The sequence below is a fragment of the Tripterygium wilfordii genome, chromosome 22 (assembly GCF_013401445.1).
Source record: "Tripterygium wilfordii isolate XIE 37 chromosome 22, ASM1340144v1, whole genome shotgun sequence".
NCBI lineage: Eukaryota > Viridiplantae > Streptophyta > Magnoliopsida > Celastrales > Celastraceae > Tripterygium > Tripterygium wilfordii.
The window spans coordinates 5,079,652-5,094,773 of record NC_052253.1 but is presented as its reverse complement, the minus strand read 5'-3'; the positions used below and the strand labels follow the sequence as shown (position 1 = coordinate 5,094,773).

The 15,122-nt window shown below is 37.5% G+C and overlaps 2 protein-coding genes across 4 annotated transcripts; one reads left to right on the top strand and one right to left on the bottom strand.

Annotated features, from left to right (window-relative positions):
* Window positions 1-310: 310 nt before the first annotated feature.
* LOC119990420 (non-lysosomal glucosylceramidase-like) lies at window positions 311-6,950 on the bottom strand. Of its 3 annotated transcripts, none has more exons than XM_038836320.1 (20): window positions 6,819-6,950; window positions 6,416-6,489; window positions 5,956-6,060; window positions 5,801-5,857; window positions 5,609-5,679; window positions 5,301-5,400; window positions 5,137-5,207; window positions 4,934-5,034; window positions 4,750-4,853; window positions 4,602-4,655; window positions 4,345-4,400; window positions 4,196-4,234; window positions 3,916-4,066; window positions 3,249-3,424; window positions 3,112-3,179; window positions 2,641-2,713; window positions 2,482-2,543; window positions 1,488-2,406; window positions 898-1,188; window positions 311-813 (listed from the first exon to the last, which is right to left on the bottom strand). In XM_038836320.1, exons 2-20 carry the CDS (start codon window positions 6,485-6,487, stop codon window positions 513-515), a joined length of 2,871 nt encoding a protein of 956 aa, XP_038692248.1. In that variant the 5' UTR covers window positions 6,488-6,489; window positions 6,819-6,950; the 3' UTR covers window positions 311-512. The 3 variants fall into 3 exon arrangements, with proteins under 3 accessions (XP_038692248.1, XP_038692247.1, XP_038692249.1); XM_038836319.1 differs by having other exon boundaries at window positions 6,407-6,489; window positions 6,819-6,945; XM_038836321.1 differs by lacking the exon at window positions 6,819-6,950 and adding an exon at window positions 6,786-6,807.
* An 868-nt stretch (window positions 6,951-7,818) lies between these two features.
* On the top strand, window positions 7,819-13,793 carry LOC119990422 (protein phosphatase methylesterase 1-like). Its single transcript, XM_038836324.1, has 13 exons — window positions 7,819-8,030; window positions 8,352-8,436; window positions 8,532-8,602; window positions 9,439-9,553; window positions 9,717-9,796; window positions 10,908-10,992; window positions 11,084-11,164; window positions 11,632-11,726; window positions 11,909-11,959; window positions 12,348-12,428; window positions 13,089-13,161; window positions 13,291-13,368; window positions 13,456-13,793. Exons 1-13 carry the CDS (start codon window positions 7,912-7,914, stop codon window positions 13,492-13,494), a joined length of 1,053 nt encoding a protein of 350 aa, XP_038692252.1. The 5' UTR covers window positions 7,819-7,911; the 3' UTR covers window positions 13,495-13,793.
* The last annotated feature ends 1,329 nt before the right edge of the window (window positions 13,794-15,122 follow it).

Sequence of the window (15,122 nt, the reverse complement as noted above, 5' to 3'; positions counted from 1 at the left end):
GACACTGTTACATGCCTTTAATATTACCGAATAAAAGGCAGACATTTCCTCCATTGTCTGAATATGTTTTATGAATTTCAGGCACCAGACAGCACTAAAGGTACTTAAATCATCTTAGCGAATTAGTGTCTTAAGCTAAAATGGACGCAGAAGATGGACGTTCAATTCACATTTGAATTTTTTCTGCTCTCTTCTTGCATTTCAATGGTTTCTTAGTCCCATTTAGACCATATAAATATGGGATTGGACAGGTTAGGAAATCCCAGTTCTGTAAAATAAGTTGAAGAATTTGATCCACAACATGGCAAAGTAAGAAAATAACAAAGATTGGATTTAAACTTTGGAGTATAACAACATTACAACCACACCATAATCACGGAAGTACTGTGATTATTTTTTTGCTTACTAACTAGAAATAAACTGAATTTCCATGTGTCTTGACATTTTTTTTCAGCCATATAGCCGATAGAACAAACAGAAAAATTCCATGAGACATTCAATGACATGGAAGATTAACAACAACATCCCAATTTTCTACAAATGAAATCATAAGCAGTCTGCAGGAAGCCCTTGGAAGGATTTTCCTTTGGCAATTCCAATAGGTCTGCAACTTTGGTAAATTCTGCATGGTGCTTTAAATATGCAGGGTCCTGTTCATTGACATCACGGCTCATTTCTTGCTTTTCGAGCCTTTCGAGCTTAGGCTTCTCTGACAAAGCCCACTGCATTGACCATATCGCTAACGGCCTCATGTAGCAGAGAGACCGATATTCATCATCTATGTTCCAACCTTCTGGGGTCTGAAAAGAATAACTAGAACAAACAGAACCAGCAATTGATTAGTGGCTTTTCCTGTCCAATTATATGAATTGGTATTCAGAGCAAATGAGGACTCACCCTAAACCTTCTTTGGACCAGGCTGCCTCATAAATACCACTTGCAGTCTGAAATCCCATGTCCATCATTCCTTCTTGTATCATAGAAGCGGCAAGTGCATATGTGACCCCAGGCCATATTTCCTTTGATTGCATTGCTGACATATCTACTCTTCCGTCCGGTAACATGCCATTGACCGCTCCCCGTTTTCCTCCTTTCACTTTCATGACATTGAATTGATGAATCTTTTTGAGTGCACTTCTCACTTTGTCTTCATCAGCAATCGGCATTAGGCCACATAGTCTAGCATACCTGTCACGTATGTCAAATTTGCAGAGTGAACAAAGAGGAACTAAACGAATTCTGATCACACCTACGCAAATATTTTCACGAAAGAGAATGCAAGATGAGATGACATGAGATGATACGTTAATATCGGTATAATTACTAGGAAGCATGCCATTAAAGAATTCAAATACGCCATATGAATTACTGATGTAAACAAGAAGTTCTCATACCAAAACTGATATGATTTAATGATTTGGCAGTAAAAAAAATATATGCACAATGATGAAGAGCAATGTAAAGGCTCAGAGGATCTGCTTACTTACCATTGCCCAGCCAGTTGATCAGCCAGAATCGTACTATTACCCTCGCTATCATAATTGAAGTACGAACCATTCCATAATGTATTATATACAGATTTTGCCTTTTGGTACTTAACCCAGAAGTAAGTGGCAGATTCATTGTCGCTAACTATGCCCGCAAGGGCTGAAGTAGCCTGGAGGGCGGCCACCCAGAGCCCACCACAATAGGCACTCACACCTTTAACGGACCATGCATCATATGTTTGATCAGGGAACCCCTCATTCTCAATCATCCCATCCTTGTCCTTATCAAATTGATCCATATAAGCCATTGCAACATAAACCGAGGGCCAAACAGCTTGTGCAAAATCCTTATCACCTGTGGCAACCACATCCCTGTAGACTTGAAGAACGAATTTGGGATTCAAATCTTTCCACCTTATTGTACTAAACAGGTTATAAGAATTTACTTCAAACCAGGGGTCATTGAGCCCAATATCATGGGGAACAGCACCAAGAACCTTTCGTGGAACCCACTTCCCATCGCACATGATTTTTTTCCTACCAGGATCGTGCATCATCACTGCTGCTGCAAAGTCTCTCTGGATGCTGAGTTCAAGTTTTGGGAATAGCATCAGCAGTGTGAACGATGAGTAGAAATGGACGTCGTAAGTATTCCACATCAGATATTCAGTCCCTTCAAGATAAAGGAACTGACCAATGTTTTCTTCTCCATTTGAAAGTAAATAGGACCCAAGAGCAGCATCTGATGATGATGGATTATGTACTTGCTCAAGTAAAGATGACATCTTTCCAAGGATTTCCACAGCAATACCATCCTTACAAGCAACCTCATTCTCAGTTCCGACATCTGACCTGGACTTATCAAGGGAAAATTTTCTGTCTCCAATTGTTATAAAACTTTGCTTTGGAGGTGATCCATCTGTGAAAAATAAAATTATCTTCAATATATCACAGATGGGTTTTACTACAAATATATGTTTGGCTACAAAAATACCTGTCCAAATAGTCGACCCTGCATTCAGGTAGTAGAGCTCATTGAAGAGAGTAATACGGTACCTACAGAAAAATTCTCACATTAAACATTATTCAGCATATCACAAGACTTCATAAGCATATTTTTCTTCTAGCCCAAAAATTGATCATTTAATCTCACCATTCCGGAAGTCTTCCATCTTCAAGAACTGGTCTTTGCCACGCTTCTATCTGGGATTCCCAATTATTGTTCTCTAGTTAAAAGATAATCAAAAGAAAAAATATTCAATTAAACGAATCATATACCATTCCTGAAATGTGTCAGTTTGTCTCTCATTTGATGCCAGGCACCATTTAGCCCCTCAAAGAGCTAAAATCTCAACTAGCATGAAAATGTAAGGGATTTTTTATGGAAAATAAAAAGGTTTTACTCTGTTTCTTAGTGCATGAAAAGTAGCATACCCCAGTGGGACAGATACCAGAACATATTTTATGAATTCCCCAAAGTTAAATCTTGTAGCTAAAATGAGACCAGATTCTTGATGGATATCTGAGAATGCTTAAGGCCTAAAGCTAACAATGTTAAATTACATTAGCAGAACCAGTAGAGAATCTCCCTAAAATTAGGAACCTCATATCTAGTTTACATTACCAATAATAGCATCATGTGCAATATTCATTGCTGCATCTCCAGCAGCACCGTAAAATTTTGCATAGCGCCTGTAAAAAGTTATAAAACATTAGAAGCTGATTTAGTCATGGTAGTGTTAAGAGACAGGGAAAACCCACCTGTGGTAGGTTCTTTCGCCAAATCTAACTTCAGGACAGTCCCATGCCAATGAAAATGTGACTGTTCGAGCAGAGTTAGATGGAACGGTCAGGGATGCTGCTATAGCTGCCCCAACAGATAATCCAGGATCTGATGGCGAATTTTCATTGCTGTCAAGTTTGTCAAATGACCCATGCTACAACGATGAAGAGAAAAAGGAATCAAGATGATAATACTATATATGATAGAAATCAATAGTAGTTGTGAGGTCATGCATTCCAGTTTTTTTAGAATCAGATTGTGGAGTCCCTTGGAACCAAAGATTTTATGAATGGTGCATGGTATAGTACTGTCCTCACAGCCATTGTATCCAAAATTATGGATAGTTATGTAAATTATTTTACTAGCCTCCAGTACTGGAGTTGTAATGGATTTTAGAGAGAGAAGTAAACTGACTTCAAAAAACCATGAAAGAGTTTAATGCTCTTGATTGTTTGGTATCATTCTATCTAAGTGATTCTAGAAGTTACCATATAGTTTGCATGTGAAAGATGAACGGAGAAAACCAAGATATTTACTGCTGGTTTCATGGCAGGCTTGATGCAAAATTTTGGAAAAAAGAAGTAACTATTAACTCTAAATTACTTCAAAGTTCATGGATAGCCAATAATGGAGGAGAAGATCCACCTTTTTAATCTCATGCCACATATCTTTCGCCGTGATGGTGATATCCTGGGAATTTCCAGATATAAGGAAGCAAGGACATTCAGAAACATGAACATCAGTTGTTTCCTGTGCTGCAATGGCAAATGTAATAGGAGGACGTCCATTTGCTGTTCTGAAAGGAAAAAAAATTGTGGTTATCAGTAGAAATACCAGAAACAGCTTTCAAAATCCAGTGGGAATAGTGGACATATTTAAGCCAAAGGAGCTTGAATCAAGGTCTTGAGTTTATTAAATAACTTACTTGTGGTGCAAAGTTACTCCACGCACTCCGTCTTTCGTCCTGTAATGGGAAAAAGTTGTTATGTGAATGAAATCAACATATAATTAGAATGGACTAATCTACCAAATGAAAGAACTCATAGAAAGTGATTCCAACAAATACGCCCTTACATCATTTTTTTGTTGACATGACCGCCAGAGAAGCCGGATGTCCCACCCACAGAATTCTGAACATTTACAAAATTTATGGAAATTAAGTGCAGGCTTTTAGTTATCATATCCACTGTATTACAGTCAGAGAGCATAAAATCTTCAAGTATATAACATAAAGATAGATCACATGTATTATTAGCCTTTCAACTGCCTTAAATGAGACACAGATACGGAAAATTGTAATGCAATGTGCAATATAGACTTTTGATACTCACAGCCCAAGTGAAGAGCAAGGTGACATCCGCAGAAGTCTCACCAAAATTCGATAGCTGAAAGAGGCATATAGCAAAACTTAGGCAAAAGACAAGCTGGAGATCGACTAATAGTGCAAAAAACATAGATTTCTGACAAGAATTGTAGTACCGTGAATGTAAATGCTGATACAGGAAAGCTGCTTTCTTTATAATTGTGGGGAATAAAAGGTGAAATTTGACGACAAACAATTCTAAGTTCTGGGTCAGGTTCACCTGCTTTGGCAAAAATCATTACAAAATGTACAAACTTGCCAATCTGTGACAAATTTTAAGTCTTAGGGAAGAGACAAAACCATTGTACGTTGTCCAAGCCCTTGGATACAGAGCATGGTATCTACACCTCTCCCCATTCAGATTCCAATCCCAAGATTCAATTCCACTACCAGTAGTTTCTCTGTACAAAGATGCACAATTAGCTGAGTAAGTTTTGATCGGCTTCGATGGCTTTAAGACAGAGAATGGCAGCAAACTGAATTAATAGACAAATATGACCTACTTGGATAGCTCTGGCCTTTTAGGGCATAAAACAGTTGAGAACTTTTCACCGTTTGGGCGGGTAACAAAAACCTAGATGAGGTAACCAGACTATGAAAATGGAGGAAATTAAGAGAAAGTTTGAAGCTTTATTAGTTAGATGTACCAAGAAATGATAAAACTTACAGAAAACTGATTTGCCAGAACTGGGCTATCTTCGCATATCAAGGGGAACAGTTTAAATCGTTGAAACTCCCCTCTGAAGCTTCTTCCAATGCTTCCTGCACTATAACCGTTCTTTCAAGGTAATAGAAGAACCAGATAAAGTCTCGAGATGTGTTGTGAACATAAAGAGATGCTGTGTAGTATCTGATGATTAATGCAGATTTTCTAGGATCTAGATATAGCAATCCAATATACCAAATATCTAAGGTATCATAAAGGAAGTGACAAAAGGGAAAAAAGTTTCTTTTTTTGACAAAATGAAGACCTACCCAATTCCACCTAAAGGAATGCCATGATCAGCAGTGACTGTGTGCTTTCTGAAAATATCAAATATTGACGCCTGAGAAAATAAATGAAATGGGTGTTATGTTTTCTAATCAAACGAGAAATAATTATTTAAACAATGAGGACATCAATCAATGAAAAAAAGAGAGTAAATATTTCAGTGTAAGATGTATTACTCTTCCTTTTGCTTCTTCTTTCTTGGTATGACGCCACAACCGGAAGCCTAATGGAGCCTTTGAAAAACCGGAAATGTTGAAGTGAGAGAGTATCTCATAAGAATTATCTTTTTTACCAATGGAGAAAGCACGTATGGGGAAGCAAGCAAACATACCAAATGCATAGTGTCTCGCCAACTGAGAGCGAAAGCCGGAGGGACCTTTGCATTGTCGTTCAACTTCCTTTGCCAGGTAAGTGAAGCAGGTTCCCCTTGATCGACCTGATGAGTTTCAATTTCAAAGTTAGCAGAACGAAAACTCATATTCATCATTCTGCTCAATTGTATTTTGCTCTCCTGACTGACTCTAATCTCCTGACTCCATAGCATTTATTTTATAATTACAGAGGTGCACCTAACTGGTCAGGATTGTGGAACTGAGTCAGGAAAGGAATCCGATACTGGATTTCCCAAAATCGCAAAACTAGATCACATTTTGATTCTTTTAATCTAGTTTCAGATCATAAAGCCAGATTATCATTTAAGGCCCTTCACCTGCAACACCCTTTTAGCATCACTACATAAGACACATGATTTCAAGCATAATTTCCTAATTCATTTAGCATACCATATATACCTTATCCATAGAAGAAAAGCAAGGCTGTTTTTGTTTTTCTTGAACCTCTTCCTCCAAACCATTCTCCATCATGCCTACAATATCAGTTTATGAATTATGACAGAGAAATAAAGAAGGATTGCATATTATGAATTGAGACAAAGTTGTCACCTTTCATTTTGATATTTCTTCAAACAGTTAGGCAGCACAAGTAATCTTGTATTTCTTCTGCTTTAACTAAACAAATTTTGCTTGAGTTGATATTGTTCATGTGTCAAGAGATAACTTCCCCATGAGAAATTGAGAATTACACTTATCATCAATGCAAACAGTTTAAAATTCAAAACTAACTATACATACAAAAATGTTCCAAGTTAAGACTTCAAACTACCTCAAATGGTTGCTGGGTATTGAAGGGACTAACCTGAAATGGAAGGAACTGCTACACGGAAGAAATAAAACGAAAAGAGAAAAGCAACAATGGAAGGGGAGAGAGAGAGGAAGAAGAGAAGTGATTAGGTGTCTGATTGGGCTAATGAAAATTCAGTTGTTTGGAAATTAAGTCTTCTAAATTCTAATATCCACTAAGCCGTTCATTTGGACGCATTTCAAAAGCCTGAGGTGGATATGCTTTCTTTTTCTCTACATTTCTTTTTCAATCATCAACTCATCCTTTTCCACTCTCTACCTACTAATAATGATTTTTTTAATGCCCTATTCTTAAATCCCATTACCGTTTACTAACCTTAATCCCATTACCATATACAAAACAATAATAGCAGTTCATTTAAAAATTTCAAGAATAATATTATAGAAATCTCATAGGGATCAACTAGTTGCAAATAACTATAAGTAAAACATGAAGCTACCCCATACCCATAGTGATCAACTAAATGATGATCGAAAATGATAAAGATCTCAACAGTCGGTATCTCAGTTATCCTAACTTTTGAGTTGGATGTATAGGATTCAAATGAATTCACAGGTTTCTCATATCATACATGATGCACATGAAATTATGTGCGCAACAACTTAATAAACAAGTACAAAAAAGAAGGGAAAAAGAAAAAAAGGAGAGAAAGAGAAATGGTTTATTTATATGCATTGATCCTAAATGCACTATGATTAATTATATTTTCTCTATTTTTGGACATAAATAGAAATTATATGGGTGTATATTAAAACTCAAATTAAACCCTTGCAAAATAAATAAATCCTGCTTAATCCTCGTTGGACCGGGCCAAAATTGTCTGACCTGTTTGGTCTGGTGCAAAGAACTCTGACCCAGGACCAGGCCCAGGCCCATCTGTATACTTCTGTCAGACCGTCAGACTAGTGTGTGCGTAGGTCCACAACCCAATCACTAGCAAACTTAGATATCTAGGCCCATTAACCCATCCAATAACGAACTTCACTGGCGAAATCTGAGAAAAACGTTGAGAGATCGCTCGCCGTTGTTCACATTTTGTCTTCGATTTCTGAATTCCAAGAGGGAGAGAGAGAAGGCGATCGTGGTAATGGAGCCGTCGAATCTCGCTGCGCTTCCCGAAGAAAGTTCGGAAGAACAAAACAACCAACAGCAACAACAAGAAGTAGCCTCTGCTTTTGCTTCTGTCCCTCGTCGCCCTCCCACTCAGTGAGTCTTCAGCTCGCTCCCGCTAAAAAGAACCAAAAGGAACCTCTCTCTATCAATTCTTGCATTCACTTTCCGTGCTGCTCGATCAAAGCATGTTCAATTTCGATTTTCTGATTTTTTATTTCTATTATTTTTTTCTTCTTTCTTACGATTGTTGTCTTTTGGATAGTATGTTCGCTCTGATTTGGTACGCGTTTATGTTTCTCTAGTATGTTTGATGCGCTTGTATGTAGATAACTGGATATGCATGCGGACATGCTGATACTGTGGCTTTTGAAGGACCAACTGTGACTTCTATTTCTCTTTCAAACGTGAATGCAGGAGTTCTTTACAGAAATACTCACCTTTGGATTGGAAGGACTACTTTGATCAAGAGGACGATATTAAAATCCCAGACACAAATGATGTTAGTTGGGGATTGTTTTCATATGATCGCATACGCTTCTCTTTCCCTATGTTTTGCATTTAGATAATCTATTCTAATTTCCTTTATCATTATAGGTATTTCATGTCTATATGGCAGGAACTGAAGGACCAGTTGTGTTTTGTCTGCACGGAGGTGGTTATTCTGGGTAAGTAATGTATTCACTAATCATCAAGCACTCAACCTATCCACAAGTACTTTATAAATATGATTTAGATCTTTGTATATGCTGCAAAAACAATGGAAGATAGGTTGAGAAATGTGACTATTCGATCTAGCTCTGGGGAAGTACCAATCAAAGATAGGATTCGAGGAAATCAGCTTAGATGGTTTGTGTGTTAAGAAAGTAGTCCGGTGTAGAGTTTAAAAAATTCAAGTAAGGGATACTTAAAAGTGAAGTGGAAAACCTAAAAAGACGTATGGACCTGATAATAAAGTACATGGACTCTATAGGATCAGTTGAGAGTGTAGCTTTTGATAAGAATGAAGAACGCTGAACAAAAATTCATGTCGTGCATTCTTTCTAATGTCTCATATAGATTCATGTAGCCAACCCCAACATATTTTTTAGAACAAATACTTTAGGGATGATGTTGATGTTAGATGCTTATTCCTCTATTCTTGAATGGTTATGTTTTACAAGAAATTAATTTGTTCTTCTTGTAAGAGTCTTAACTAGGTTAATATACTCTTTGCTGTGCATTAATTATTATTCCCTTTTTTAGTGAAAATTTGATTAATAGTAGATGGGGGAGGTATAATTTGTTCATTTAATATTGTCAGTTACTTTGTGCTTTTACCGAACTCATTACTTTTTGTACCATCTACTGTGGTAAATACTGTCATTGAACTAGAATATCCAATGTTGCTGGTGTTTAATTAACAGATCTTAAGTTTTCAGTATGGACAGAGGCAAGGCTATACTTTGTCTATAATTGTATTTGTAATTGTGAAATTATAACCAATGCTTACTTTCTTTTATAGGCTTTCATTTGCTCTGTCAGCCGAAATGATTAAGGAGAAAGCTCGAGTTGTTTCTATGGACTTGAGAGGACATGGAAAGTCAACCACGGAGAATGATCTTGACCTATCTGTTGAGGTACTTATGCTTGATAATGGTTTACATATTTAGCTGAACTTGCATCTTCATTGGTAGTTTTGATAGCTTTTGTCAGTATGCTTTCGCTCTATCTGTTGCTGAAACCCACATTTAAAATTACATTCAAAAGATATGTCACTAATACCCGGTGTTTTATGAGCAGACTATGTGTAATGACGTTTTCGCTGTACTGAAAGCAATATATGGGGATTCTCCTCCTGCAATTGTGCTTGCTGGCCACAGGTCTGGTGCTTTTGATCTGTTACTTTCCTTAGTAACTTCTTTATACTGCATTACATTCGCGGTTTCTTTTTAAGATGATAACTACAAAACCACCAATCATCGTGGATTATCCAACCACTTAGGTCTCTTTCTTTCTCTTATGGAGTGATTTCTGCTTAAGTGACTTCCAGATTGCTTTTTCCTGTGCCATGACTATGACCACCACTTTTATTTTTTGTTGGTTCCCAAACTTTATGATGTGTTATGGTTTCATGATAGCCGTATTTTGTTTCGGTGGTTTTATTCTAGTTTTCTTGTGCATCCAAATTAAATCCCTGTAGGTATGTGGTTGGCAGAGGCATAGGCTAAATCATAATCAGTGAATGTTATGTTGGGTCTTGAACTGGACTTTAGATTTCAGTATCTCACCGGAATACAATTTTGTACTCTTTAGGTGGATTTCATGGTTTAGCTTTATGTTGTCCCTTGCTAGAAATCGGGAGGAAGAGTAATGGGTTAAATGGGCCTAACTAGGTAAAATGATTATAAGTTATAACACCTAGTGTACCAGGCTTCTGCAGTGGTGGTGTAAAGGAAATTTTAGGGAACCTAACCGAGCAATATTTTTCATGGTTTGAACTTCGATCTTGTGACCCCTGGGTTGGAGGGATGCAGTCTCACTCTTTGGTCCAAACGTAAGTTGGGGGAAGTAGATGAAGCCCTGGGGTGAATCTCTAATTAAATGGAAGACTTGGAATTATAATGGTTTTATAAACCTCAGAGTGTGAACTGCCTTTCTAGCATTGATGTAGGGTGTCAATAAAGGTGACAGGAAAATGGAAGTACTGTCAATTATTGATATTTTTTATGATAAGCAATTAAAGGATAATAAGCACCGTAGCAAAGTGAATAACCTTAGCAAACAAGTAGTATGCAGATGAACACTTAAAAAATTTGCATTAGATTAGATCATAGATTTGTAGTTTTGTTTTGATAGATCAAGAACACTTAAAATTTTTGCATTAGATCGGATCGTAGATTTATAGTTGTGTTTTAATAGATCACATTATACATGTATCAATCAATATTGTCTTTGTCTAAACTATTTCTGTCTGACTTTATTGTGAACCAGCATGGGTGGCTCAATTGCTGTGCATGTTGCTGCCATGAAGAAATTGCCGAGCTTGGCAGGAGTGGTTGTTGTGGATGTTGTTGAGGTTTGGCATATATAGTATAGCCTTTTTCATTGTTGTCTCTGATGATTTGCATATTAATGACATGAGCACTGACAGTCTTTAAGAATTTCAGGGAACTGCTATGGCGTCATTGAGCCATATGCAGAAAATCCTCTCGAGCAAGATGCAGCACTTTTCTAGCATTGAGAAAGCGGTACTAAAGTTTCCGTCTTAACGTTCATACAATTAAATTTGGAAATCATTAAACTGGCCACCCTGGGAAAAAAAAATATCCATGACCATAGCATAGCTCAAACTGACTTGAGGAAACGTTGGTGCAGTTGAATCAATTTTTACTTCCCATATTGTGGCTCCTTCATTCTTCAAAAGCTTCATATGTTTGTTTTTCTCTGTTTGCTGCTGATTCTTGGATATGGTTTATCAGATATGTAATTGCTACATCTAATGACTAAAGATCTAGTTTCTATTATACTTTGTTACTGATCGTTATGGAGTTGGAGTGAACTTAAAAGTTTCATGTTGCACCTTCTACCATACATCATCGTCAGCTAGGATAATTTGTGAGAAGCTGCAATGTTGAATTGATATTTATGAGCTAAGCTTGTGTTCATTTTGAACTTTTGAAGCCATAACACATTATAGAATATATTTTCTACACAGATTGAGTGGACCATTAAGAGTGGATCTCTAAGCAACATTGATTCTGCTCGTGTGTCGATTCCTACAACATTAAAGTATGATGAATCAAAGAAATGGTAATTACTTTTGTTATGTTAAGCAGAATTATCTTAAGTTTATACAATTGAATCAATGCGCTTTTTATCAATATCGTTACTCCTTAAAAACTTCAACCATTTCACAGCCCTTAAGTTGTCTTGTGTAATTCTCACTGACATTATTGTATAGTAAGTGATAGTACTCCCACTTTATCTTGTAGTTATGTTCACCGGGCAAAGCTGGAAGAAACTGAACAATATTGGAAAGGCTGGTATTAACTTTTTTATCCTCTTGCTCTCTTTTGTGAAACGGCACCAACGCATATCTCTCTGTTACTACTTACTACTGCAATTAAAACTTCTGAATAAGTTTCCAATTTTTAAATAGTTGGGATACTTCACTCAGATCTATTTCTTGCACATCCTCATTTAATTAAACCTGATTTTGTTCTAGGACCTAGGTTAGTTGGTGTTATATCTAGTTTTAGCTTGAGTATATTAAGCTAATCCTGATAACTGTTGAAGGAAGTGACTTATTCCACATCTTCTATTTTAACATTTTTTGGGCGTTGAGGAAAATGGTTTTGAATCAAGCAAATTTTTTTCCGCACAAAGGCTTTGGCCACCCAATCAGATAATGATCAGTAGCTTATTTTACAGGTATGAAGGACTTTCCGAAAAATTTCTATCATCTCCTGTGCCAAAGCTCTTGCTTTTAGCAGGGACAGATAGACTGGACAGGTTTTATTTTCTGAACTTGCTTTCAGTAGTCTATTGAAAATTTATATTATTTTGTTGGTCAATTAAGGTCATCATAATATGTTCTGGTATGATTTGTTCTTCTAACGAAATTTTACTTGTGCTTGCATGAAACCTTTACGAATTGGAGTAAGATAACAAGCATAATATTCTTACTGACAGATATTATGAAGTTTGGATGAACTTTATCAACTGGGGTCTAAAATTGTGATCAAGATATTAATATTTAACCGCATTAGCAATCCAAACTTTGCCTGTATACTGGTATAACTTTGGAGTGGAATCATTGGTTTCAGGAACTTCTTCAATGCCTCTAACCATTAAGTGAAATCACATAGGTGGTTTCAGATAATTTCTTAAATAATGTGTGTCAATTCCTGCCATAAAATGCTAAATCAAGTATAGTCTTGGTTAAACACACCTTTCACAGGAAAAGCTAGCAATATACTGAATCTACTTCTGTTCAGTAATCTCCATTCTACAATATTTTATAAGACAGAATCACAAAGTAGTGAATGGATTTCCTCAATTTTACCAATCACTTAAAGCATTACGATCAGCCCTTGTCAAGGTTGGTGATGATAGTATTGGATATGAAGGGTTGATATTCTGCAACTTTGCTCACACTTTTTTCTGCATCAGAACTCTCACAATTGGTCAAATGCAAGGGAAGTTTCAAATGGTGGTTGTCAGACATACTGGGCATGCTATACAGGTCCATACCTGCATGCTATACTCCTATTTCTTTGACTCTGTTTTTTAATACTTAGAAGTTGACTCTGTTTTTCAATACTTAGAAGATGACTGTTTTTTAATACTGAGAAGTTGTCTGACATGATTGCAGGAAGACGTCCCTGATGAATTTGCAACACTGATACTCAACTTCATATCACGCAACCGTATTGGGCCTCATGGAGCTGAGGTTTGTATATATGGCACAGAAAAACACCTAACGTGTAAGTGGTAAGTATATACAACGTAGTAATATCTACTTGACTTCATGTTGCAGATACCAGGTATACGCTGGCCTTCACAATTGCAAAATTGAATTAGGTTCTTGATAATTACTTGTTACCAACACCATCCATATAATGGTGCCTATGTGCTACATAGTGCGATCATGCTTTGGGAGCTATGTCAAAGCTATCATTACAGTTGATTAATTTTCCCTTCTGGAGTTGTATTTTGTTCTTGAACACAAAAGCATCTTCAATGTTTGAGGCCCTATCACAACTCTCACCATTCAACCTTGTTGAGTTACCACGTCCTCAGGTCGCTGTAAGAGAACTTAACAATGCCAATTCTCAACCGCACTTGGCCGTGCGTGAAAGCTTATGTTCGTCATAATCCTAGAATACAAAAGGTTTATGTACGTGAACAGAACAATTACAGTTGCTGTTTATAGCTATATGCATGTCTACGCAAGCTGGTAAACACATACTCCGGGCATTATTATGCTTGGAAAGTAAGAATTGTGAAAATCCTCGGAACTAATTATGAGTCATCCTAATATGCAATAGATTTAATGCTGTCTGAGACGCTACAAACCGACTTTGCCCTTAAAAGCAAAACAAACCCACGTGACAAACATGTGTCAATTACCCCAAAATACCCAATATGACCCTAGGGTCATATCAACTCTCAATTGATTTTAATAGAACAAAGTGTGGATCTACAGATTCTTTCCAAAATCTTATCCCTTTAATGCTCCATATTTGAATTAATTTTGCCCCTCTATTTTCTTATTGATTTGGATCGCAACTCAGGCGTATTACTGGAAAACCAAAGGAAACACAAATTCTTGGCAGCGTCCTTGGCTAGGTTGAACGACATGGGCCTGAAATTGCGTTGTAACTGGCATAAAATTTCTCAAAATGAATGCAAACCAAAATCCATCCGTTGGAAGTTATGACCTGTTACAGCCGAAGGCAAAAACATAATTGTTGTCCTCCCCTAGGTGGGTTAATCCTCGAAAATATGGGGCAACATTTCAGCCAAGGTCTATCTGGCCCGGCCTACTTTCTTGGGGGGCTTGGACAGGTAATGAGGCCCATGGGCTGGACTCTATAAAGGAAAACCTTATGTTTGATGCAAGGCCCAATTTGGTTAAACTCGATTAGCGTTTAGGACTCAGGAGTCGAATACCAAAAGCTTTGTTCAAGCCCATCCTACTTGGCCCGATTAAATTTAACCGTCACATTAATACATGGGCCGGACATAGATAAATATATCCGCCCAACAATCCGTCTCATACCACATTCATGGCTTCAACATTTCTCCAGGCCTGTCCCAAATCCGGCCCAGCCCTAGCTTTCTGCAGCCCGCTCTGCCCAATTACCTTAACTCTGACTCGTAACACTTCAACTCCCAAGTCACATCAACACACGGGCCGGAGTTAGGCAAATAGATTTGCCAATAAACGGACCCAGCCCATTTACGGCTTCAACTTCCCTCTCGGCTTGGCCCAAATACGGCCTGACCCCAGCTTTGTACAGGCCTACTCGGAAGCGAAAAAAGAGGAAACCCATCACACAACCTTTTCATCATAATATCACAATAAAACGAAACATCGACTAAAAATTAGGGGTGGCAACGGGCCGGGGCCGGGGCGGGGGCGGGCCTACTCGGAAGCGAAAAAAGACGAACCCCATCACACAACCTTTTCATCATAATATC

What these genes read in the sequence shown, in the direction of transcription:
- LOC119990420 (XM_038836319.1), bottom strand. Translation starts at nt 6,487, where the DNA reads ATGATGGAGAATGGTTTGGAGGAAGAGGTTCAAGAAAAACAAAAACAG. An exon ending in AAAAGGCCAGAGCTATCCAA is followed by an intron (nt 5,035 to 5,136) that starts GTAGGTCATATT and finishes ATCTTTGTACAG; the next exon opens with AGAAACTACTGGTAGTGGAA. An exon ending in TGGTCCAAAGAAGGTTTAGG is followed by an intron (nt 814 to 897) that starts GTGAGTCCTCAT and finishes TGTTTGTTCTAG; the next exon opens with TTATTCTTTTCAGACCCCAG.
- LOC119990422 (XM_038836324.1), top strand. Translation starts at nt 7,912, where the DNA reads ATGGAGCCGTCGAATCTCGCTGCGCTTCCCGAAGAAAGTTCGGAAGAA. An exon ending in TATGATGAATCAAAGAAATG is followed by an intron (nt 11,727 to 11,908) that starts GTAATTACTTTT and finishes TTTATCTTGTAG; the next exon opens with TTATGTTCACCGGGCAAAGC. An exon ending in TTGGGCCTCATGGAGCTGAG is followed by an intron (nt 13,369 to 13,455) that starts GTTTGTATATAT and finishes TTCATGTTGCAG; the next exon opens with ATACCAGGTATACGCTGGCC.